Consider the following 25,618-nt stretch of genomic DNA (forward strand, 5'->3'; position numbering starts at 1 on the left):
AATTATAGAATTCTGTTGTGCTTGAATGTTCACCACTGCACACTGTTAGACAAGTTAAATATCCGAGTGCGAAAGAGTTTACTTTCTAAACGACAGCAGTGCTTACAGTAAACACATTTTTAAGAATGATATTGAAAAAAATATATAAATAACTGCATTTAATGGTCTTTTGCATGTGTTGCTAAGCGTTTTTTTTTTTTTTTTTTTTGGATGCTACAGGGTTTGGGAATTGCACTGTGGATTCAGTTCTGCTCACTGAAGTGTGCTGCTCTCCCCGTCATGACTAACACACACAAAGTCACCCTTACAAGTTCACTTAACTACACTGACCTCATGACTACAGAGGAATTGGAGGAGAATCTGAGTAGAAACCAAAGGCTTTTGTCAATAAACTGTTTCATAACCAACGCATTTCACAAGCTGAACCTAGACAACCTACTGATACACATTACAACCCAAGGAAATGATTTGTACGGTCAATCAAACAAAAAGGATGGCTGATTTGTTAAACAGCTATACACACATAGTATAAACTTTAAAGCTTACTTTTGTACTTGATGTGGCAGGTGTGACCACACACTGTTAGTGTAACTGAAAACTAGGGTACAAATAAAACATGTTTCTTTGCAACACTTAAACATACACATTACATTTACGACAAGGACATTTACCATACAAAAGTTTTATTTATTTTTTCCTGCAAAATATTTTTTTAAGGTTATCAAGCAGCAAGGTCCATCAAGATAAGTTCAACAAACAAACAGGTGCTACCGTACAGTTCGTACAAAAGCTTTGAGAAATACACAATCATTAATCAGTTACAAACATACAAACCTCAAAAGCATTGTGATAAAAAAAAGCAAAGCAATAAAATATCCTGAGCAAAGACTTTATTTAGACTTTATCTCAGTCTGTGACTCAGTCTCAGTCTGAACAAAAGCACCAATGTAATTCCATGTTTGTCTATCATTGCAACATTAATATGAACACCCAATATCTGTATTGTAAATGGCCAAGTCATAGACAAGAGTTTACGAGTTATACCATACAGATTGTTTCTGCTTCACAGTAATAAACAGGAAAATGACAGAATCAATGATGCAAACTTCATCAAATGGACACGTTTTGGAAGTTTCTAAATATATAAATAAATATATAAAATTGTGTGTGTTTATTATTTTTTTGGTAAGGCCATCTGCACAGCAAATCAGGTCTATGCAATTTGGTATCAAATAATAAAACTAAAGAAAATAGAAAAAAAATGTGTGATGATGGTTTGAAAAGAATACTGCCAAAATACTACTGTAACAAGATAAAAATAATTACTATAAAACAAATTTACAAACTGGACATGACTTGACTTAATACATAAAATAATTAATATTTTAATGATTTACGGCAAATCCCTTCACAACATACTCTCTTTAAAATACGGAACAGTCATCTACATCATAAAAATAAAATCATCCACATTTATTAATTTCACATTCCACTATGTGATATGAAACTGTGAAAATAAGCTAAAGGCACCTGCAATGCTCCAGTAGTCACATACTCGGGTCACTTCAGCACAACATGGTAGCCATCATTACCTTCATCTGCCGTCACAGGAAAAAAACGTAGCCAATATTAACCACATATGATTATGAAGTGTGAATGCAATAGAGATTCAGACACATACTGTGACTATTTTAGTAATGTTTTTTGTTTTAAATAGTCTTTTGTTTTTCAAAGTCATTCCTAGAGGTCTGAAGACTTTTTAACAGTTGCCTGTTCAGTGAGCCATGAAAGTCAGAAGTGTGACGCAACCAAAAGCTACCTGTGATTTGTATGTATTATATAGAATTCCTGCTTATCAAAGTATTTGCATTTAACTTAATGTAAAGTCAGCAAATATTTAGCCTTCTGAACAGGTCTTTTGTGCAATGGCAATTTTCACCCCATAACTCCAGCTTGATAAACATGAGGCTAAAATAGTATAGTTAAGATAAAAATACCATGTCCATGAAGTTACCTTTCATAGTGCTGATAATGAAGCTAGTCTCCTCTGTAAAGTTCTGCACCATCTGAAAAAGCCAAATATATGTAGAGTGACCTGAATGCATTAGAACACACCTTTGTGATTCTTTTTAACAGCGTGTACCTGGAATACTGTATTTTCTGGCACTCTAATCTATTTTAACAATCAGTAACTTATTTTGGTAATGATTTTGAGGAAAAGAGTGTTGCTACAGACTAAGTCTATAGTGCTTTTTGTCTATTTTTGATTCACTTTTGTCAAGATTCACTTTCACTGTATGGAAAAGAGCAGTGTCAACATTCTGCTAAATATCTCCTTTTGTGTTTTATGAAGAACCAAAGTCATTCAGGTTTGAAATGAGTGTAAATGATGACAAAACATTTCATTTATTGGTAAACTAATCCTAGAAATAAAATGTCAAAAAAAGTTATGTGGCCAATACCTCCTGATATACAAATGTACACAACCTTTGGGGTCAATAAGATTTTTTATTTGAAAGAAATTGAGTTTTATTCAGCAAGGATGCTTTGAATGTGTAGTTTACATTATTGATCTATTTCAAACAATGCTGTTCTTTTAAATGTTCTATTAATCAAAGAATCTTGAAAAATGTATCGCAGTATCCACAAAAATAATTATGCAGTTATGCAGAACTGTTTTCAATATTGATAATAATAAGAAATGTTTCTTGAGCACCAAATCAGAATATTAGAATGATTTCTGAAGTATCATGTGACACTGAAGACACGAGTAATAATGCTGAAAATTATCACAAGAATAATTTACATTTCAAAATATAATAAAATATAATAAAATAATTTTTTCAAATATTATTTCAGGATATTACTTTTTTTTTACCTTTCTTTCTTTTTTTCAAACAAATTCAGCTTTAATGAGCTTAATATACTTATTTTTTTAAAACATTAACAAACAAATGCAGCTTTAATGAGCTTAATATACTTCTTTTTAAAAACATTAATAAAACTCTTACCAGCCCCAAACTTTTAAAATGGTAGAGTAAATGTGCTACTATTTGTCCAACAGTTCTTGAGTTCTGTAATCTCTGGAGTGTCCTGACTCAATTTAAAGCACTCTCTTACCTCATCTGAAACTAAGACATGGATCCCCGTCGGCCCCTGTCTGTATATACGATGGATTTGCTGTGAGGGAACATTATATAGATTGGCTATCTTCTCAGTGAGCTCAAGGACAGTTAGGTCCTCTAGGTAGAGGGCATGGTACACTACAGACAAAAACAATTAAGAGTATTAAGTATAAATGTAACTGCATGTCATACATATCATAACGGACACCATCATGTGACGTCTCCTACCATCATCACCCTCTGCTTTGGTGTGGGGTTGGTTCCTGTTGTGCAGCTGGGATATATAGACAGTGAGACGTGGTTGTATACACCTGCGGAACATTGCCACAGACAGTGTTGAGTGAGTACATGTTTGGACAGGACACATTTTAGGATGAATCGGAAGTGTTTGATTAGGGACACAGCTCACCTTCCTTTGATTGCATTGAAGAGACGGATGCCATCAGCAGGACCACAAATCTGAATGAAGTCTTCTCTACTCATTTTTAGCAGATCGGAACCTGAAACATTAACAAAGCTGTTCATATAGTAGTCTAATATTTAAATCTAGACATTTTTAATTAAAACATAGTCAACACAATGACTGTATCAAAAACAGTACCATTCAAAAGTTTGGGGTTGGTAAGATTTTGAGAATGTTTTGAAAGAAGTCTCTTGTGCTCACCAAGGCTGCATTTATAACTTAATATTGTGAAATATTATTATAATTTAAATTGTTTCCTGTTTTAATACATTTTTTAAATGTAATTTATTACTGTGATGGACTTTGAGCATCATTTCTCCAGTCTTCAGTGTCACATGATCCTTCTGAAATCATTCTAATATGCTGATTTGGTCTCAAGATTTTTTCTTATTACTATCAATGTTAAAAACAGTTTAATATTGCTTAATATTTTTGTAGAAACTCTTTAAAGATTCTTTAAAGAATAGAAAGTTCAAAATAAATCTTTTGAAACATTATAAATACCACTTTTGATCAATTTAATGCATCCTTGCTACAATAGGCTATATATACAATATATACATCTAGTTCACAATCAACTGTTTACCCAAAAATTTGTGTGTTCAATGTATTTTATGCTTATCCGAGTATCAAGTTGTTGGTTTAGCAGCATGTTAATGTTAAACTATTCAATTAAATCTAAAATAAAATAAATAAAATAAAAAAGCAGCATGCAGTTCACTAAAATTTCTAACAGTTGCAATTCTCAGTGAATATTTCAGCCCACCTGAGAAGCCAGAGAAGAGCCTGCAGAAACAGGAGAATCTATTACGATGGAGCCACTGCTGCGTGTCCTGCATGGAGGACGATGGCAACAGGTGCTAATGGCAAAAAGAAGAAGAATAGCATCATCCATGTCCTCAAACACAAACCTATAAAGATAAGAAAGCACGGCATTAATGTTTTTAAGCAGCCCGCCATACTTACATCAGAGCAGCTGGGCAGAAGTAGCTCTCCCTGCTGGTCTGGAGAGCAGTTTCTATGAACGCAACAAGACAGGAGAGCAGTAGCCAGTTATGTTTGTGTTCCTGAAAATCATGCTGTGATTTCATACTGAATAAGGACTCACTCCTCTGGGAAGCTGTAGGAAGTGTGAGCACTGAGATAACCTGGAGATGAAGTGTTGCTGCTGACAGATGGGGCTTCAGGCCAAGGGGAGCACTGAAAGAAAAGGAAAAGGTCAGGTGGCTGTTTAAGAATGGAATGGAAAATTCAGCAGCCATAGATGTTTGTCTGCCGTCTTGAAAGAGCGCAATCATTAACAGAATGACGTTTTTTTAGTATAGCTGAAATAATACTTAAACCAAACGAGAAAATTCCTTCCTTGAAAACAGCTCTTTTCTATACAGTGATGGTGATTTATACTGTCAAGCTCCAAAACACCATTAGTGTCATAAAATTAGTCTACATAATTTGATGTAACTGATGACAAATGAAATAGTTTTTTGAATATCACATGACCAGCTTAAAGCATAGTCACAAATGAGATACGAGAGCTACAAAGGAAGATTATTGGGCAGCATCCGAAATCGCATACTCTCGAGTAGGTACTTTTTTTGAAAAAGTAATTACTTCACGACCGCTAAAAAAAGTATGTACTACATTCACCATGTTGACATTATCATGTGACCTACCAGCGTCACCGCCATTCACAAATCCTCTCCTGTGGCCTCATGGGATAGTAAAGTGTCCATCATATGCACACTTCAGAATCTCGCCGGAAGAAATAGGTAATTCTGGATTTTTTGCATACTTTTTTATGAGTACTCTGAATTCGGACATGCTTCTTTTGTCACATACTATATAGTAGGGAAGTATGCGATTTCAGATGCAGTCTTAGTAAAAAAAAAAAAAAAAAAAAAAAGTAAATAAAACCAAGCCTTTTTGGACAGAAAAAATTGGTCTTCCTCGTGGTGTTTTTTTTTTTTGTTATTTTTGGAGCAGTATAAACCTAGATCCATTTTCTTTGCATGAAAAGAGGACATTTTTGGTAGCGAATACTACCAAGGCAGATGTCTCACCTCAGTCAGCACTGTTGTTTTATAGGATGATTGATATTTTTCTCTATCCGGAGGACTCTTTTTCTCAATCTTATCTCTGTCAGTCTTGAGTTTGCGATCTGCGCCTTTCGGCTTGAAAAGAAAAATATCAATTAAAGCATTAAATTTCACCCAAAAATGTAATTTACTCGCATTCACATTACATTCTCTCGTTCCAAAACCGTATGACCTTCTTTCTTCTGTGGCACATATCAGTGTTTTTTTTGTCCATACAATGCAAGTCAATGAGACCAATGTTGTTTGATTCTTAACAATCTTCAAATTATCTTCTTTTGTCTTCAACAGACAAAAAAAATGCATGCAGGTTTGGAACGACATGAGAGTGAGTAATTAATGACAGACTTTTCATTTTTGGGCGAACTATCCTATTAAGTAACATCAAAATAATTTGAGGTTACATTTGAGGTTATTTCACAGTCTAACATCTCCACAAAGCACATTGTGTATCTGTTATCTTTGTAGAGTAAAGATGCTCTACCTTGAACACTTTGACCTGGCAGCTGGCGGAGCGCATGTGTTCAGTGTATTCTCCGTGCTCGCTGGCTGCAAAGGTGTCTATCTGGATGCGAAAAGGGACGCCCTTCTCTCCACCATGTTTTCTAGGAGTGAACTCAGTGCTAATGCAGTTTACCTGCATATAAAAAAAAAAAACAGAGAAGTTACTGCTAGTGATACTCACTTCAGAAATCTAGTGGAGAGGTCAGACTGAAAGAGAAAACGCTCCACCTGAATGAACACAGAGGCACTTTTGTCAGGATCCCAGAGGAACTCTATGGTGTTAAGCTGCAGTGGGTGGGCTCGAGGCTCCATTACGCCTACTGACAGCGGGATATCTGAACATAACAAAATGGACATAGTAAATCATATGACAATATGATTTCAAAAAAAAAAATAAAAAAAAAAAATGGCAAGATGGTCATTTTAGAAATGCGATTTATGAGGAAAATTCCACCTATATCCAAGATCCTGTCTCCTGGTCGTTTCCACCTCCATCCTTCCAGCTGTTGATGCTCTGTGTATTGCAGCCGCCGGTCATGGAAAACGACACGCACAATGCTCTGGAAACAGGATAAGACCGTATGATGTCAGGAAAGCATCCCACATGTCACCGTGGGTAAAACCAAGTGTTATAACATGCACGTCTGCATTTTCTTTAGTATTTCATAACAGCTCACATTTAAGAATTCAACCACAAATGGTTACAATTAAGTGTCACAACATTTTTAATTTGGTATGTTCTTTGAGGATTTGTTGTATGTGTAACAGTATCTTTTCATTTATAATATTGTATTTTTTTTTTACTAGTAATGTCTTTTTTTGTGTTACATTCCAAGGGACATACTATGGATGTAAATGAACAATACTGCTAAATCCAGCATATTAACATTTACATTTTGTATTTTGATACTGACGTTCATTAACGTATTGTCTCTATTGAACAAATAAATAAACAAACCTAGATTATGCCATCTGTTGGATAATAAACTAACAATCAAAAACTGTAAAAATATATATATTACTAGGCTACATTTTGAAATCTTTAAAAATAATGTGAGATTATTTCAAAGAGCATCTTTGTTTATCTCTAGGTCTGCTCTAAAAAAAAAAAAACTCAAAACCTCTGATGTAATCCATAATAACCAAATATGGCCACTAATGTGGAGGAGAAGATAGAACAGTACTGTAACTAGAGTGTATGTGATGCATACTGTAACAGTCACATAGTAAAAAGACACATCATTCATTAAGCCTACCTTTACATATTTGCTGCTTATATCTGTATACTCCATTAGTTTCCTATTAAGCATTCGGATTTCATAGGACTGACCTACAGTGCATTAAAACAAGATATATTAAAATGGAAAAAACAGAAACCACACTGAAAGTATAGTTTGTAATGGTTGATTTTACTGCCAATGCACAAATGATTTACATTATTTTAATGTCCACATAACAGAATTAATTACTGTACATGCATAGGAGCAAAATAATCCTCAAAAAAAAAAGAGTAAAAATATTGCCCCATTTACAGCAAGAGTGTTTATTGTGATTCTCCTTAAGAGTTTGCTTTGGTAACTCTTTATGCAGTGTGTTGTTCGTTTTAGTCATGTCATGTTTAGTCATGTCATTTAGTCATGTCACCTTTAGTCATGGACTTCAGACATCAACAACTTTCGGTTACACCATCATGTCAAAAGTACAGACTGATATGTGCTGGGAAAAAAGCTTCTTTAAAGATGAACATAATATGAAAAGACAAAGCAGTGTGCTATGAATGCAACTTCAAATGTTGACTGAAGGTAAACAAGCAAAAGAAGACTATTTAACAATACCTTGATTTAGATATGTGAGTGTTTCGTCCTGGAGTTTCACCGCTGGAGATGTGGCTGCACAAAGCACATAATGAAAAGGAGACGCTCTGATCTCAGTGGACTGATGCTCCTCTTCATGCTTGAGAAATGGAGCAAGAGCATCTCTGAGGGAAAATAAAGGACATATTATAGACCAATAAAGTCTCAAAAGTCTTGAGGCTCAAAACTCAATGCCAAGTGAACTAACAATTAAGTGTATATTTGATGGAACTCATTGAGAACTCACTTTACACACAATAATTTAAGAATATGATAATCTTTCAGAAACTGCCTTTGTATTTCCAAGCACCACATTGCAATACAGTTACAAAAAAACGGTTACACTTTATTTTAAGGTGTCTTTGTTACACTGTAATTATACATTTATGTACTGAGTAATATTAAGTAGCATGTACTTACTATAGGGTTAGGTTTAGTTTAGTTGAATTTAATTATGCATAATTTATAAATATTACTATGTCTATGACTACATGTAACGTGTACAATGACACTAAAACCAAAAAGCAGACAAATCAGGAGATGCACCCAGAAAACATGTTGGACAGATTAATCCAGAATAATACATAAAAGTCTATTTTTCAGTTTGGTATAAGTACTACGCAAAATCAGGGCAGATAATATTACTGATGAGAGAAACATTGAACTGACAAAAAAAAAAAAAAAAAAAAAATAATAAAAAAAATCCGCTGTCTAATGACTTTCTGCTTGCTTTGTCACTAAGGTATCATAAGTTTTCTCGTGAAAGACTTTTTAGGTATATTAATCTGTATAATGATAAAGTTTATTATAATTAACAATATAAAAAAAGGGACACATGTAAAATAAATAAATACATTTAATGACAACGTAAAACAAACGACTACACAATCTCTAGAACTCGCGCCAATGTACTTACCTTATATAATTATTTTGTGAGTGTTGTTGATAGGTTTCAGGATGGCTGTGCCAAAACAGCATGCTCTACAGTTTGGTGACGTTGGTCTCCAAAAATATGAGTCGTCAAACGGTGGTGGCCGGAGAGGGGACCGTGAGGGCCACAAAGGCTTTTCCGAACCAGCTTGTCCACTGTCTTTTATCCCCGCGTGACGGTCGTCAGGTGACCTGAGAGTGTCCGTCACTCTGCCTTCATCCTCTGTCACCTCCTGCACCGACGCTCTCACGGGCTTTTCTGAAGCGATCGTTTCGTAGTATTTTTTTTTTGGCACACAGGCTTGTCTGTGACTCTGACATCAAAGGTCAAGACTGAGTTGCTGATAAACCATATGTTGCGTGCTGAACTTTAAAACTAGATTATGCAATGCGAGGTTTGTGTATACGCGCATGTGCTTTTATACAACATTTTCACATCTGTATTGATGGAAAACCTTAAAATCACTGGCAACTGAAATGTACTTAAAAACTGTCAAGACTTTAAAATAATCCATTTTGCTTTAAAAAAAAGAAAAGAAAGAAACGTATTTTACATCTGTACATGCCTTTGTTATGATGATACACTATGAAATAATTTGACAGTAGTTTATGATTATTTTAATACAATAAATGTTTGTGTCTGCATAGTATTTCCATTAATGCATTGCAGAGAATTATATTTTTGACATGAACGTATTAGGAAAACGTAATGTGTCATTCATCTCCTTTTTTATTTAATTTAATCCTATCCTGTTACCTAGACTGGGAGAGCTTATAGATAGGTAGATAGGTAGATAGGCAGGTAGATAGATAGATAGATAGATAGATAGATAGATAGATAGATAGATAGATAGATAGATAGATAGATAGATAGATAGATAGATATGTGTGTATATAGAGAATTTTATAGAGGAAAACGTAATCTGTTTGTCATATACACACACATTTTATATTATATATATATATATATATATATATATTTAATTACACTGGTCATTTCTTTGGCACTGGACTAACTAGGACTGAGTACATGTTATCTCATGTGAATGTTTATAAATGTACTGGTGCATGAATTGTGATAATACCAGGGTTGCACACTCAACAGCCCCACAACAAAAATACAGTCAACTCAGATGCATTTTAGGGTTTAAAATAATCATCAAAATAAATTCATGTTTCTGGTTGTTTTATTTCTAGGCCAAACTCAAGTTGATGTAAATCTATCATAAGCTTTTGGGAAAGAAAAAAAACAAAAAAAACAAAAACTGTACAATGGGACAGGACAGAAAATGAAATAACAAACTTATAAATACAAGAGTGTATCTGTGTCCAATGACAAAACGAAGCCTAACATGCGTAGTGAACAATTTGATGTAATAACATTAGAGGTCAACGTTTCAGGAAACCCAAGGGGCAACTTAATACTTGCAATGTTGATCCTCACAGTTGGCTTTGTCCTTTCATAAACAGATTCATTTTATGAATAACCCCAGTCTAAACCAACTATGATAGTTAATGGTCTGAATCGGTTAAAAACCATAAGAAAGAAACTCTGAATCAAACAAGGGTACGCACACTTAGCATACCAATAAAAGCCACAAGCCTCAGTATATAATACTAAAAGTAGGGTGCTTTTTAAATGTCTGTCCTTAATTTCTAATATGGTCTGGTTCAGTCTGAGGACAGGCATTTTGGTCAACTTTGTGAGACACATTTGAGTTTTTGCGCTTTTTTCCCCACACGGGCAACATACTAATCATAACAATAATAATACTGTATTTACAGACTGACCAGATTGCCGACATGGCAAGTTTTCACAAACAGCCAAACTTAGGTCAGTCACGGCAGCACGGGATGGTTATGTCATCAAAACATGCAGGCTAGTTGTCAACGTGCAAAAGAGTGCAACATCTTTACCTTAATTTTGTGGGGGAGTGAGAAGCAATGATTGAAAGGTATGTACAAAACACTTAACATCAGATGGACGTTCTCCAGATGAACGAGGAAAAAGAAAGAGTTCAGACCTTGAGCCAGAAAGGGTTTATCATTAGCGTCGTGGACACGTGGTGAACTTTGCAGTGTCATGCTTTAGCAATGTAGTGAGAATGCCTGTGGACACGTATATCTTAAATGTCAGTTTTTTAAACAGAAAAAGGAACGCAAGGCATAGTAGTTTTGAAATTTCCATCACAATCCTCTTGCTCCAAGAACAAAGCGTAAATCGGTTTCATTCATCGTTTCTTGACTGAAGATGCTCCAGGTCACGTTTTCAACTTCATTCGAGTGTTCGTGAACTTTTTAAATGACTGTGTGTGTTATGTCTCGCATGTTTACTTACGAAACCCTTCACTCCCCTCCCCCCCCCCCCCCCCCAAAGATAAAAGGAAAAGCTCTACATTCAGAAGTTTGTCCTTGTGTTCTGTAGTGTGGCCCACATTTTTAACACACAATCCATTCTATAATAAAACCAACACAATTGCTTTCACTTTCAACATTATGGGATGTGGTATTGCGGTCCCATGAAATAAAAATTAATATAAGAATGTTTTACTCCTACTTTAGTTTTTTTTTGGTTGTCGTTGTAGCCAAACCTACAAATTACTTCTCTTTTCTTTACATTTATCACTCGGCCAGCCAAATGATCCACTAGCATCAACTGAGATTCAAGTGGGGTACAAGTTAACCCAACTGTGCCCATTTAAAATATCCAAATAACTCAACTAAACCTTTGACACCACTTGCAAACATCAATAAGTTATTACTAATAAATGTAGTTAACGAATCACCTCTTCAGAAGCTGAAGAAAGCCTGTTTGCTTAAATTAAGGAAGCAATGCCTATCACGGAAGATCTGCATGCATTTTCCTCAATTCGAGCCCCTTTACATTCAACATTCCACAGATGGAAAGATGCAACAGAGACTAGCTAAGAGGTTTCCAGGACTTGATGAACAGAAAAGTCTGATTGCAGTGAGCAACACATCTCTCTGGGAAAATCCAGCAAGATTGTGATGAAACAATAAAAAAAGATGTCTGGAGGAGGCACAACTATGTTCCCAAATGCACATGTAGGGCACTGATTAGAGTCCATCCAGCTAGCTGTGAGAGGACACGTCTGAAGAACTGCTGCTGTTGCTGTTGATGGTCTGGGCCCTCTTAATATACAGATTTAGCAACTTCATCTGTGGAAATAAAAGACACAGGGAATTTCAAATCCAGCACATGCTAATACTCCTATGTATAGACCTTGTTTCTCTGATAAGAGCATGTTTTTTACACTTTCAACCGTAGTTGTGTTATCTTAGAAGGTCAGGGTTAATATTTACTTTTGCATTGTGTCTAAAAAGGAGAAAGTTATTTTTTTCTCTAAGGGCAAATGTAGGTGGTTTGACAAAATATGATGCAACAAATGTACCACTTGCAGCAACCATACTCAGCACTACACTGATGTCAATATTCTGAAGAAAATGCAAAGAGTGGGCACTTAGACATCTGTACACATAACATAGGAAGGAAGACATTTAGTTTTGTAACTTTTCTTGGAGCATTTCATGCAAATTATCCAGAACAGAGTTATTTGATTTTGAGGTGTAATGTGACCTGAAAAAAAGTTCAGATTAAATTCAGCCCTGTATTGTGCTATGAGATGCTATGTGCTAAGCGGGAAAAATATAAAAACTTGGACCAGTTAAAACCAGATGGGAGACAAATAAATAGAGGACTTAGTGATAAGGAGGTTGAACGGCCCGTGGTGAACCTTATGGTGGACTTTGAGAGCATGTGAACATACCTTGCTACCTGTGAGCTGGGCCAAGTGTGGCTTCAACTCCTCACCAATCACTGAGTAGATGGCCACCAGACAGAACACGCTGGCCTTGCGAACGCTACTCTCTGTGTTATCATAGCCCTGCAGACAGATAGACCACTTTGGCATTAACATCTTCTCTCACACAAACACAAAATCAAGAGCACAGGAGGCAAAAGTACAAAGAAGGCATGCTGGTTATGCTCCCAACGTTTACAATATTCCAATTTTCAAACTACTCGAACTGACATTCAGTGATGTCTCTCTGGTAAGATGGAAGTAGGAAATTTAAAACAACTCTAGAGACTGTATAGGAAATGAGAGAGTATTTCGCAAAGAGGCAATTTAAAAATGTAAAAAGTTGACAGAAGTTGCGAGATTAACTTTTTTTTTTATCATAAAAAGCTGCCAACATAAAATACTCACTTGTAAGAGGCCAGGGATGATGTCTGGCAGCAGCTGATGCAGGGAGTCCTTGGCAATGCGCTCGACCACTTTGCTCTGCATCTTAATAGCAGCCAGGTTGATGGGGTAGTCTGCGGTCTGTACGATGGGACACAGCACCTTGATGCATTGCTCTGGGTGAATGGAGCCGGCCAGTGTAGAGGCAGCCTCTTCAGCTGCCCTAACCACCTGCACATATAACATTTAACAACCTGAGATCTGACGGAAAATTTGATGGAAAAACAACTTCATTTGGATTAGGTCGCAGTACTACAGACTGCTCTATTACTGCTGTATTACATGGAAAGGGAATAAGTACATTTGGGAAATTAACTGGCATAGGGCTTATCCTCCAAAGGCCTGTACTTCATTCACTTATTCATCACAGGAGTTGGGTTTGGCCATCTTGCTTTAGATGTAACCAAGGTGCTCAGTGTCCACATGTGCAGGTGTTGCATTTAAAATAGGATTAAAGAGACCAATCAGATCATTTTACTCTCAATGAGGCTGTTCCAAATAAAAAGTCACCTGGCCATCATGTGGTCACATGTATGTGATATTATGGTGAGTTTGGTTTAGAAAATATATTCATATACTACAAAACAAGTTTAATCTGATCGCATTACTACAATGAAGTCATACAAAACATTACAGTATAATTACTTTTTAATTCATCTCTTAACCTTTACACATTATTGGGTTACACTTTATTTTTAGGTGTCTTTGTTACACTGTAATTATACATTTAAATACTGAGTAATACTGAGTAATGTACTTACTATAGGATTAGGGTTTGGTTTGGTTTAGTTGCACGTAATTATGCATCATTTATAGTTATTACTATAGTAACTGCATGTAACATATGTAACTGACACTGTAAAATAAAATGTTACCCATTATTGTCATTATTATTGAATATTTTTATATTATTAATAATTAAGTTTTAGTTAAATAAATGAAAAAAAAAAATGAAAACTGCAAGGAATTATAACAGAAAACCTACTACATTTTCACCCCCGCTATAATTTTTTTTATCACAACGTATAGAACAATACTAGCTAAAGTATTATTTTTGAGTATTATCATAAAGTTGTCCTGCTTAAATTGATTGGAGGTTAAACAGATTACATTCATGAGAGGGCTGATTCTAACCTCTTTATGAGAGTCCTTGTGGGCTTCTAGTGTTTTCATGATGGTGAGTTCTGCATAGTTCTTGAAGCGCGCTGGCTGGTTCCTCAGGATCTCCTTCAGAACCCGTAAAGCCAGTGCTCGGATAGTGTGCTAAATAATCGGACAGAAAAAATCATTACTAACCACAATAAACGCACACAGACCTACAAATGCAACTTGATATGCAAAAGACTTAAAGATTATATTGAATGTGCCAAATGAGCATGCAAGTTATATGATGCTTTGACTGACGTCTTTGTCCCCGAGTGTCTCCAACAGCAGCAATAGGATTGTTTTGAAGTGCTCGTCCCACACAGCCAGGCTGTCTTCACGGGCGATCTTCAGCAGCTCGATCAACGCCCCCTTCCTCTCCTCCACTCGCTCGTTGTGATTAGACAGCTCCTTCAGCAGGTCTGCCACCAAATCTGAACGATCCACAATGATTCAAGTCAGAGCAGAAGACAATCTGCACAAGCAAGCTATTGTTCTACTTTAAATTGTACTGGAACACTTTGGCTTTTTTGGCTTATCTCTTTTGAGTATATGATATCCAATATTACTGAATCTTATGAAACCTGTCTAGGGCGGTGTTTCACCTCAAATCTAAAATAATTTTACTTTTAGGCCTGTTTCTTGCATCATGACATTTAAAACAGTGCTAAAATATTAACTTGTTAGGTGCTAACATGGTAGTACTTATTTAAAACAAATTCAGAATTAGTTTTTTTTTGTATTTTTCATTTAGCATTTTGTTGAAATTCTATTTTTTGTAGTAGAGTTTAATGTATACTGATTGAAATGAAAAAATAATGGGTTAGGGTTAGGGTTATATGTCATTATTAGCAAGTACTTTAATTAAAAGTAGTCTAAAATTAGTAAAACTGTTTTGATGTTAGTTTTAGTTAGTACAGTTGTTAGAAAGGTTTAAGTGTTCATTTAGACTCAGGTTAATCTTATGAGTTACAGCAATGTGTTTGCAAACAGTGAAGTTCTGTTAGTTGCAAAGCAAATGCAGTGAATCATCACCAGGTTTCCATTTAATTTGAACATACAGTCACCCAATAAACAATCCTACTATCTGACTGTATTGGCTTGTATTAGAGCAGTTGGCCTGGAGCAGCTATCAAATAACTCTGTTAGCAAAGCAGCTGTGTCATGGTTGACATCACATGAGAGACACTGAGATGGATGACAGTGAAAGAGAGGAGATGGAAGGGGAAGTAAATGAAGAAAAGTGCAACAGTCTTGTTTAATTGTGCAGGTCTTTACCAGGAGTAAAGCCCTTGGGCAGCACCATCTTGTTCTCACCACAGTCTTGCCGACGGCCTGTAGAAGGGGAGGGACAGGAGGGGAAGTGATGACACACAAACTCCACTATCCTAAATGCTACACCTGCATATCTGAAACTAATATATACACACACAACAGTAACTTCTGATCCTAAAATCTGATTGGCTGAGAGGTCTTTCCAGCCATGCGATATTCTACCATAATCACCGCAGGAACCGTTTCATCATTAGTATCACTCCGCTTGCAGAATTTCTCACAGCAATGTGTCATAGCGGAGGAGCAAACTCCCTCTAATTTTACAAATGCTACTTTTGTTGTGTTACGGAATGTAGTTTCAAGAGTTTTTAGGCTAGAATGTAGTTGTTTAAACTTAAACCAATATGCTGTTTTTTTTATAAAGATAGTGCCTATTTGAAAATTGGCTTCAAAGTTTTCAGAGACGTGAGCTCCAGGGTGTCAGCGGAAATTCAACGCTCACGTACCCGCCGAGAACAGCTTTACCTTGGCCAGTTCTTCTGGAAATGGCTGCTGGCTCTGATGTCTCTATAGTGGTTAAACATGAGATATAATTTCTTTTGGGTATATCTAATGGGCAATCTTTGGTCTCAATCTATTATTTGTTCCTGAGCAAATAGTTTTGACTGAGAGTAGTTTCATAACTTTATATTTTTATATAACATTAATGCTGTATCAGAGCGCTGCCTTTGCACTTTTGACTGAATTGCTTAGCAACTTATATAATGGCTATTCTTGTTTATTAAATATTATTGTTCAATAAACAATATTTTCTAAAAAATAATAGTATTTGGTATTGAGAAACAGTCTTGTGTTGTTAGTGATAATGATTTTGACTTACATTGTTACACCATTATGTGTGAGTCAGTAGCAAAGACTTTTATATTGAAAGGGATTGTAAACAAGGACATTATTTTTTACTTTCAACAAGACCTTGTAAGACACAACCAAATTGACCAGCGTCATTTTAATTTTTTTATATGCCTCTTTATACTTTTGACTCTTATTTCTTGCTATTCTTGTTTTTGCTCATAAAGTATTTCTTTACACAATAAAAGACAATGGGTGCAGTATGGAGTACAGATGTGAGAGTGGATGTACAAGCTTTGAGCAGCGTAATGACTCACAGTCTCGGAACTGCTCCACGTCGTCGTCAAAGACGGCCTCTTTCAGGGCACTTTTGTCATAAGCCGTGATCGTGTCTCCGTAGCCATAGGGTGCAAACTCTCTCGACCGTGGCACAGCGAAAGACCGCGGGGACGGTGTGTTGAGCAAAGATGTTTTGTTATCCAAAGCGGTTCGACCACCCTCCACCACATCCAATCCCATCCTTGCATCAGAACCCGGAGAAGCCCCTTCCTTCCCAGCCTAAGTCAGGAAGAGTCAAAGAGTGTTAAATATGTGCTGATTAGGGATGCACAATTTGGAAAAAAAATCTGGATTACTTTGCATTCACATTGTATCTGCAATTGAAAGTGAATTTATGGTCCATTTTAGTTGTGGTAGGCTCTCACCACACTCTCACAGCTATTTTTGGAATTCTAAATAAGTAATTAAATAAATAAATACAAATAAATAAATAGAAAAAGGTATTATTTATTAATTAATAATTAATAATAAAGTAGATGAATAAAGTATTTTATACAATATTAATAATAATAATTAATGGATTATTTAGATGTATTATTTAAATCATTCTTTAAAAAAAAAAATCAATTATTATTATTCATAATATAGATTTTATTATTATTGATTTTATTTATTATATCTAAATGACCACAATTTGTGTTGTTGCTTTTTTATTATTATCATTAATCATATTATTAATAACATTAATAATAATAGTAATAGCAAAAATATATAAAATATGGAGATAAAAATCCCCATCAGTGTCCTTGTTCCTGTTGCCCACTGTTAAAGCATAGACTCACAGCATCATCCTTCTTCCCATCACGTCTGATTGGCTCATTCAGGTCCTCTTGGCTGCGGTAACTGAAACTCTGGATGGCTTCTGTGACACCACGCAGTGAGCTAAAGATCTCATCAGAATTCATGTTCTCTGTGTCATACTCCAGCATACTGAAGAGAAAAACAGAGTAAAAGAGGGAATAAACATTGACGTTGAATGGACTGCAACACTCAATTTGGACAAAATGGACTAAACAAGTAAGCCAAAGCATACAAAATATTTAAAAAGAATTGAGTGGACAACTCCAACATGCACCTACAAGTGAATACATGGATGCTCCAAACATGGTCTGTTAGTAAATTACTGTGCAAAACCAATTTTCAAATTAAAGTTTCTTAGTACATTTTTTTCAACCACCATTCACAGAGGGAATTCTGTATTTGGAATGATTTCAAACCGTGGCCACTAATATTTGTGCATACATGCCCCTGTTAGGCTGGGAGTGGGTGGGAATCTAAGCACCCATCCCGCCCCCTCCTCGTCATGGCTAGCGGCTGAGTTACCTTGGTGAGAGCGCGCAGCGGAAGGCCCTGAGGGAGGGGCCGGCAGGAATAGAGGAGTGAGACGGAGGAGTAGGAGGAGGAGGAGAGGGAGAGGGGTGCTTTAAGAGCCCATCGACACTCCAACCCCATAACCGACTGTGCCCACAGAACGGCCGGAGAGGGAGAGAACAGGGCAGAAGAGGAAGAGAGAGAGAAAAAGAAAGTGGTCCAGTCGGAGTGTTGTGATGAGCAGCATGGGTTAATAAGTTTAAGAGGACCAGAAACCCCTAAATCGTCATAAATAAGAGTTTTAGACCCTGCATGAGAGGATGACTCTGCAGGTGATTTGGCTCCCACCCCAGAAATGCAGAAATTCATTTTAAGGGTTTCAGGTTGTAAAGGGATATTTTGAAGAAAGCAACACAGCAAGTCCAATTCAGATGTTAAGCACATGTTAGAGCCATAAAACAGGGTGACAGGCCTTTGAAGGTCTTCGTGCCCAGAGTGAGATCATGCTTTAGAATGGTCAGCATATGGGAGGAGGGAAGAGGAAGTGTTACCTGGGTGAAAGACCCCCATGTGAGCAATTTGTGGGTGAGGTTAGAGGACTGGTCCTGCTGGTGGGGTGCCGGGGTGGCGTGCGGCCCATTGTGTTGCTCGGTGAACTCTTTGAAGGAGACAAAGATGAAATAATAACCTTAATCATTTCGGGCTACAGCTAAACAACAGTTCAGCAACAAAACAGAGGCAGAGGCAGATCTTTAACATTGTTTTCTTTTTGTCATTTTGCCTGAATTGCAGTCAATTTCTGCCTCAGATAACAGTCTGGATCACTTGATGCACTTGAATGAAGAGAAACTAAAACTTCCAAAACTGTTTGTCAAGATTGCGTTTATTTCAAATGACTATAAAATCTGACAAAGGCATCAAAAATCATGTGTCTTTAAAAAATTTGACTGGATCAATTGTTGGGACTTTCATTTCAACAGCTGCCATACTGAGCATTTTTCAACCAATGGTCTGTCTCCTATTACTTAAAATATATTCAAATAGAAAGTAAAAACTTCAATTGTAAATTGTAACTGATCTTTTTGATCAAATAAATGCAGCTTTAGAAAACATAATAGAATAGTCTCAAACGCATTTAAAAGTATTTTGAACGGTAGTGTATAGTGAATCTTTTAATATACAATCTCATAAGAGATAAAACAAGAAATCTTACCACGCTGCTAGTGTTGCTTGAGTTCTTCAGATGGTTGTGCAGGAGTTTGGTGGCTCCATCCTGGAATGTTTTAGGCAGAGCGCCCAGCAGCATGGTGAACTCAGGAGTGTTCAGCTCAAAGAGTGAGATCAGCACAACCTGGGCGGCCTGCAGAACACAGCACACCTCATGAGATCTAGCACAAATACTAACACCTGAATGAACGGGAGCACACTTATACATGCTGAGAAAATCCGGCGGCGATAACTCAGAATAGAAAGAGAGACTGTACAAGGAACTGTGACTGCAGTGCTCCAATGACCAGAAGACAACTGGATCTGATATGTCACCTACACACTAGAGTTCAGTTTACACATACTTTGACATTTAGGAGACTGGGTCCAGCTTGATTTCCCAAACAAATTCCTGTTTGTCAAAACTCTGTCAAAGCTTTCTCTAGTGTGTAGGTTTTCTCAGTTTCAGGGATGGGAATCATAAGGGACGATTCTTATTTCAATGCCCCTTAATGATTCTAGTTTCCGAGCGATTCAATTAACGATTATTTTAGTGGAGAAGAAAGAAAACACCAATTCTTAGCATGTTTACTGCCTTCAGTATCATGTAATTATTGTAGATATGATCATTACAGATTTCAAAAGATCAAAAAATCATAAATAAAACGTAATATAAAACTGCAATTCTTGATGGTTATTTCTGCTCGGATAAAATACATGCAAAATATCACTTTTATCGTAATGAAAACAGCGGTCTAAAGGCCCAAACAGGCGAGATTCCCAACCCTGTTAAATTTGACTTGCATATTCCGCTCAATTCATAGATAGCACAAATGTCCACGACTCCGTTTTGTTTAATGTTAAACACATGCAAGAACACTGATTCACTCACTGTTATTCTGTGAAAAGAACCAAAAATATCGTAAGCAGTGGAGCATTAACAGCAATTGAAAAACAAAAGGAAACTTTAAAACACACTCATTTATTGGTGTAGTTATAAAAAAAAAAAAAAAATCTCTGCTCTCTTTAGCCGTCTGGTAGAATTGCATGTTAAGATTGTATTCAGCAGTCACTTCGCAAGACAACAAGGCAGATTAGAGTGAGGAGAGAGCACACGGTTAGGTGCAGCGGTTACGTGTGGGTTGTTGGTTAGGCCGTTGGACTGGCACTACCTGCTTGCACCTCTCCTCCAGATGACCCTCTCCAGGAAGTAGAGCTGTAGTGCTGGGCCTGCCTGACAACTCCTCATATGCCCAGTTATGAAGGGTCTGGGCCATCGTGTCAGGGCAATAGAGTAACAGACAATAAAAGAGAAACTGATGATGACTACTTGTTGCCTTTAGGCAGCAACTGATATTGGGAATAAATGTCTTGCATCTGTTCATGTGATTAATTGATGTTTAACCTACATTTTAAAAGTAAAAATCTTGCAACGAAGATCAGAAAATGATTCTTAATGGGATAGTTTGTTATTTAGAACAACATAAGGGTGTATAATGGTAAATGCTGACAGAATTCACACAATGAATTTGTGAATAAAGAGCTCAATCCATGTCGTTTTATACTCCATCATACTCCATTATACTCCACCATTACAGCACTGATTTGAGCACTGTTTGCAAGCACATCTCCATAGAAACTCACTTTTCTAACGTCAGAGCTCTTGGGTTCTGTGGTCCAGGTGATAATGCGAGACACGGCTAATCTCGTCTCACTTGAGTTCACAAAGTCAGCAGGGTCCATCTGCCGTGCCAGGGACTCGATGTACTTCAGGATGGCCACCTTCACCTGCATTATAACATCAAGAAAATAAGGAATAACAGGCTCAGTACACTGTGAATTTGCAGCTGGGGTTTCGGAAGCAGTATTGTAAGGTAACATCATACCTTCAGATTGGGGGTTTGAGTCTGATCAACAATGAATCTCATTAGAATGTTAAACTGTTGGTCGAAGGGGAAAGAATCTCTAAAAGAGGGGGGAAAAGAGAAAAAAAAGACATTATCCTAGCGGCACAAAAGTTCTAAAAGTACAAAAGCGTAGTGGAGGTAAAAAAATCTCTTGACTAGGACTGTCACTAGAGACTGACCGTGTGATGTCCAGAGCCTTCTGGACCTTAGCTTGGACTGAGCCCAAGAGGTCAGCTCCCATTTTCTTCAGCAGTTGAGTGAGCAGTACAAAGAGCCAGTCCTGGAGATCCTCTCTGTGCACAGTGATGAAGTCCACTAGAGTCTCCAAGAACATGCTAAACACCTGGAAGTAGATCATCCAACGTCTCACCAATGCTGCGCTGCATATCATTCCATAAACACACTAATGGATTTATATGCCTTTCCCACAAATGTATTAGAAAACTACATTTGTACATTCACTCAACAAAATGTGAATGGTGCTTGGCCGTGCAAAAATTGCTGCCGCAATGCCGACATGTTTCAATATGTTTGCAAAGGTGTTTTAAGTGTGGTGCTATGTAGTGGCTAGGGTGGTTGGTAACAAGTTCAATTATTGTCCATAACAACATTCAAAAAGGAGCTAAAAGGTTTCCTCTGCTGTAATGACAAAATGTTGTTTTCAAAACTTTTTTTATTAACAAAAACTAGGAGTGTCTATGGTAACTCAAACTGTAATTAAAATACACTTTTTTGAAGGGGGTGAAATAAGATACAAAATATCTTGTTTTGCAGGTATTTTAGAGCTTATTTTAAGTCATCAAGAGGTTCCCTTGTAAATATGCTGTGGCCCCTGGCCCCCTGGTTGAGAACCACTGTTCTAGTTTAATGAGTTCTTTGTTAAAAGAGATTTTTGGAAGGCTGCCTGTAAGCCGGTTTATAAGTCTGATCCCTTATAATATAATAACATAAAATAATAGTACAACAGGCAGGATGATTTGACGTATCATTCATGATGGTGTGACAAGAATACAACATAATACATCTATTTATATAAAAGAATAGTTCAGGTATTTGTAAGATCCACTTACTCTCTATTGTTAAAATCCACACCAAGGCAGACCATGCAAACAACAGGAAAAAACACATTCAGTTAGTGCAATCTCATTCCATTTTTTTTTTAAAGTTCTACACAAACACACTGTTTGCCAGACAAACTTGTTAATTTTACAGAATCCATAGGGATTAAAGCTTCTTATTTAGTCTATTATAACGATTAATTTAAAATAATTTCACATAATACAACAATTTCACATGATGCAAGTAATCCTTCATAAAATCCTTTATATGGACTGCTACCATTAATCCAGCCATTGGTAAGTAGATTAAGTCTGATCAAAGCAGCCATTGTGGAAAGTATGCATCATCACACAGGTTACCTTGCTGTGAGGATCTGCAAACATCCTGGTGAAGATCTCACACAGCCTCTTCAGCTCCACACGGCTGAAACACACAAAAATATGGATTAAAGGCCTGTTCACTAAAAGAATAAAACAGAAAAAGTATAAAAAGCCATTGCAAACCAACTGGGATTTTGCACATGCATCATGAAGTCAATAAAAATACAAAAATGAGCAACAAAATAAGACTTGCTAGACACCGACTGGTTATTTTCAACTTCTTGTCTTGGAGGAAAATGAAATTTTCCATTTGTGTCCCTCTGAAGGCCCCCACCTGAGAATGCGTTGACTCTTTAGCAAGTTCTGCAAACCCAGCAGGCCCTCCTTTCTCTCTGACCAGTTGGAACTGGCGCAGTGATTTAGCACCTCGGCGACGTCCTCCGTCTGACGCAGATAGTGAGGAATGCCTCCATTACGAGAGCTATAGGAACGCTCTGAGCAGGCACTGGATGCGTCACTGTTGGCATCGTCATCCGACTCGTACCTCCTTCTCACAGGCTTGCGCTGAGGAGAGGATGGAGCAGGTTAGTAGATTCAACAGGACAAAAGACCAACACAGAGAGTTCATTCAACAATTTACTACGGATAACTCAACTTAAACATAGTAAGTATGCTGTTGATATGAGAAAGCCATGCAGCATTAAAAAAAATGTCAAGAGTTTAGGTTCTTTTATCTCTAACCTTGGGAATTTGGCCATGTAAACATGTCAAAGTTTTAGGAGTGACGACCACATTTAAATGTGGGACTTAATAATTTAAAATATCGATATGTGTGCATACAGAAAAATACACAAGTCACTCCTGAATTTGTGGTTCATAGTGATTTTCACAATGGTTTTGGTGTACTGAAGCTGTAAACAAGAAACATGGATGCCAATATTTTAATGTGACTGCTAGCCATTACCTAAACTACTGTTAAAAAAATGTAAGGGCAGTAAGATTTTAAAAACGACATTTATGATGTTACCAAAGATTTACATTTCTTTGTTCTTTTTAACTTTATATTCAAAGAATCCTGAAAAAAAAAAAAAAACCCATCATGGTTTCCACAAAAACATTAAGTATTAACTGTTTTCAACTGTGAAAATAATAAGAAATGTTTCCTGAGCACCAAATCAGCATCTTAGAATGATTTTTGAAGGATCATGTGACACTAAAGACTGGAGTAATGATGTTGAAAATTCAGCTTTGCCATCGCAGGAATAAATCTCATTTTAAAACATTAAAATAGAAAAGAGTTATTCAAATTTTTCGTGAGCATAAGAAACTTCTTTCAAACACATAACAAATAAATTGTACGGCCCCCAAAATTTTGAACGATAGTGTACATTCGATGAAGGAAATTAGCCATCAGAGACGCATTAAAGCAGAATCATTTTTAGTAAAATACTGCTGACTATGGTGGAAAGAGATATAAGAGAGTCAAAATCTGTGCCAAGACAACAACTAGTTGTTCATTTTGATCTTGTACACACTTCAATGACTTTCTTTCTTCTTCTAAACACAAAGGAAGATATTTTGAAGAATGTCGGTAACCAGACGGTTGATGTACCCCATTGACTTCCATAGTAGGAAAAAAATACTATGGAAGTCAATGGGGTACATCAACCGTCTGGTTACCGACATTCTTCAAAATATCTTCCTTTGTGTTCGGCAGAAGAAAGAAATTCATACAGGTTTGATGACAGAATTTTCATTTTTAAGTGAACTATTCCTCTAATGAAAATTCTGTTGTACTCTCTGGATTTTTCAGGTGTTAGTTGTAGTAATATAGTTAATTTAGTTGTAGATTTCGGTTGTTACTTGCATAAAAAACTGAACTCTTTGAATGAATTGAAGAATTAAAGGAGTGACATCTTTAGCTCCAGTGTGTACATGGCCTTTGAGGTGTTTCTCCAGTTTCAGCACCGGATTGTGAAGGAACAATTCAGCAGGTCACGAATAATTCAAACAGATAATTTTCAGCAGTTGGCAATGCATTAACAAACATTAAAATCCTTGTCATTAGTACAGTGTGCGCAGGTGACATAAGTGAAGAGCGCGTCACACTGGGTAATTACATCTACTTATGTAGCAAAAGGGATGTGTCACGCTGACGGATAACATCTGCCATGTTTACAACTTAATCCGGCTGTGTTGTCACGTGAATTAATGATGATATACATTTTCCAAGTCAATAACACTGGGTGACTTATACAGATAATAAATTGAAGAGATTAATACCAAATTGATTGCAAAATAAATGAAATGAATCTTATGGTGGTTGTGCAGGAAATGATGAGATGTGCAGATGAAATGGTCATTGACCAAATTAATGAAAGAAACGCAGATGTTTGTGGTGCACAAAATGCTTTTGATATTTGCCTGACAGAGTCAGACCATGATGGTATAAGTCATTCTGATTAGTGAATAAAAATGGAAGCACAAGCAGTAAATAAACTGAAGAACTACCTTATTCCTGGAGTCCCCTAACAGCTGAAGACAACCAAGAAAGGAAGAGCAAAGAGACGCAGACATTTCAAAGGGAGCAAATTTGTAGCAGAAAAGACACAATGTGAAATATAGCTGGATAGTTGACACATAAACATACAGATTAAAGTGTACTTTACCTTACTATACTATTTACCTTACTATTTTTCACTGAATAAACAACACAAGGAAGATTTATATTTAAAGAGCCCATATTATGCCCTAATACAAAGTCTTGATTTGTTTTTGCTTTTTCAACTAGAATATAGTTTCATTCTAAGATATATATTCATGCATGTTCACATATTTAACATTGTTGCAGCACCACTTTCGTCTACTCTCGCCACTTTAATCTAAAATATTATTTTTTAATATTGTTTAGAATATACATTTAATATTAATTCTAGTTTAATATTTTAATATGAATTAAAACCCAGAATACCTCAA

At 36.4% G+C, this 25,618-nt stretch overlaps 2 protein-coding genes across 15 annotated transcripts in view; both read right to left on the reverse strand.

Moving 5' to 3' along the window:
- Nucleotides 1–669: 669 nt before the first annotated feature.
- Nucleotides 670–9,266, reverse strand: tfcp2l1 (transcription factor CP2-like 1). 6 transcript variants are annotated; one of them, XM_084421303.1, is made up of 15 exons: nucleotides 8,955–9,266; nucleotides 8,021–8,163; nucleotides 7,442–7,515; nucleotides 6,640–6,745; nucleotides 6,414–6,520; nucleotides 6,166–6,318; nucleotides 5,649–5,759; nucleotides 4,697–4,788; nucleotides 4,555–4,606; nucleotides 4,355–4,448; nucleotides 3,535–3,625; nucleotides 3,354–3,436; nucleotides 3,121–3,263; nucleotides 2,015–2,066; nucleotides 670–1,598 (listed from the first exon to the last, which is right to left on the reverse strand). In XM_084421303.1, the coding sequence occupies exons 1-15, from the start codon at nucleotides 9,014–9,016 to the stop codon at nucleotides 1,561–1,563; spliced, it is 1,401 nt and encodes a 466-aa protein (XP_084277429.1). In that variant the 5' UTR covers nucleotides 9,017–9,266; the 3' UTR covers nucleotides 670–1,560. The 6 variants fall into 6 exon arrangements, 4 of the variants coding, with proteins under 4 accessions (XP_084277429.1, XP_084277428.1, XP_084277431.1 ...); XR_014628953.1 differs by having other exon boundaries at nucleotides 1,521–1,598; nucleotides 3,121–3,180; nucleotides 3,332–3,436; XR_014628954.1 differs by having other exon boundaries at nucleotides 1,521–1,598; nucleotides 3,121–3,180; nucleotides 3,318–3,436.
- Nucleotides 9,267–10,137: 871 nt separating this feature from the next.
- Nucleotides 10,138–25,618, reverse strand: part of clasp1a (cytoplasmic linker associated protein 1a) — a 71,383-nt gene continuing 55,902 nt past the window's right edge. For 3 of the 9 annotated variants that reach the window (XM_084421399.1, XM_084421401.1, XM_084421405.1), the window contains 17 exons: nucleotides 25,154–25,177; nucleotides 22,977–23,206; nucleotides 22,682–22,745; nucleotides 21,443–21,606; nucleotides 21,243–21,321; nucleotides 21,001–21,144; nucleotides 20,529–20,624; nucleotides 19,364–19,510; nucleotides 18,702–18,808; nucleotides 17,622–17,769; nucleotides 16,818–17,058; nucleotides 15,655–15,711; nucleotides 14,638–14,810; nucleotides 14,368–14,496; nucleotides 13,198–13,404; nucleotides 12,757–12,873; nucleotides 10,138–12,148 (listed from right to left, as the gene is read on the reverse strand). In XM_084421399.1, the coding sequence (XP_084277525.1) occupies nucleotides 12,062–12,148; nucleotides 12,757–12,873; nucleotides 13,198–13,404; nucleotides 14,368–14,496; nucleotides 14,638–14,810; nucleotides 15,655–15,711; nucleotides 16,818–17,058; nucleotides 17,622–17,769; nucleotides 18,702–18,808; nucleotides 19,364–19,510; nucleotides 20,529–20,624; nucleotides 21,001–21,144; nucleotides 21,243–21,321; nucleotides 21,443–21,606; nucleotides 22,682–22,745; nucleotides 22,977–23,206; nucleotides 25,154–25,177 (2,214 nt within the window). In that variant the 3' untranslated portion in view covers nucleotides 10,138–12,061. Of the gene's footprint in view, nucleotides 12,149–12,756; nucleotides 12,874–13,197; nucleotides 13,405–14,367; nucleotides 14,497–14,637; nucleotides 14,811–15,654; nucleotides 15,712–16,817; nucleotides 17,059–17,621; nucleotides 17,770–18,162; nucleotides 18,298–18,701; nucleotides 18,809–19,363; nucleotides 19,511–20,528; nucleotides 20,625–21,000; nucleotides 21,145–21,242; nucleotides 21,322–21,442; nucleotides 21,607–22,681; nucleotides 22,746–22,976; nucleotides 23,207–25,153; nucleotides 25,178–25,618 lie in introns of all 9 variants that reach the window. The other 6 variants (XM_084421402.1, XM_084421404.1, XM_084421403.1 and 3 more) reach the window with 3 other exon arrangements.

Source organism: Rutilus rutilus (assembly GCF_951802725.1).
Source record: "Rutilus rutilus genome assembly, chromosome: 10".
NCBI lineage: Eukaryota > Metazoa > Chordata > Actinopteri > Cypriniformes > Leuciscidae > Rutilus > Rutilus rutilus.

Coding starts and splice junctions, on each gene's coding strand:
- tfcp2l1 (XM_084421302.1), bottom strand. CDS start 9,016: ATGCTGTTTTGGCACAGCCATCCTGAAACCTATCAACAACACTCACAA. Junction 4,789..5,648: donor AAACAACAGTGCTGACTGAG/GTGAGACATCTG, acceptor CTTTTCTTTCAG/TGCTCCCCTTGGCCTGAAGC. Junction 3,437..3,534: donor TTCAATGCAATCAAAGGAAG/GTGAGCTGTGTC, acceptor AATGTTCCGCAG/GTGTATACAACCACGTCTCA.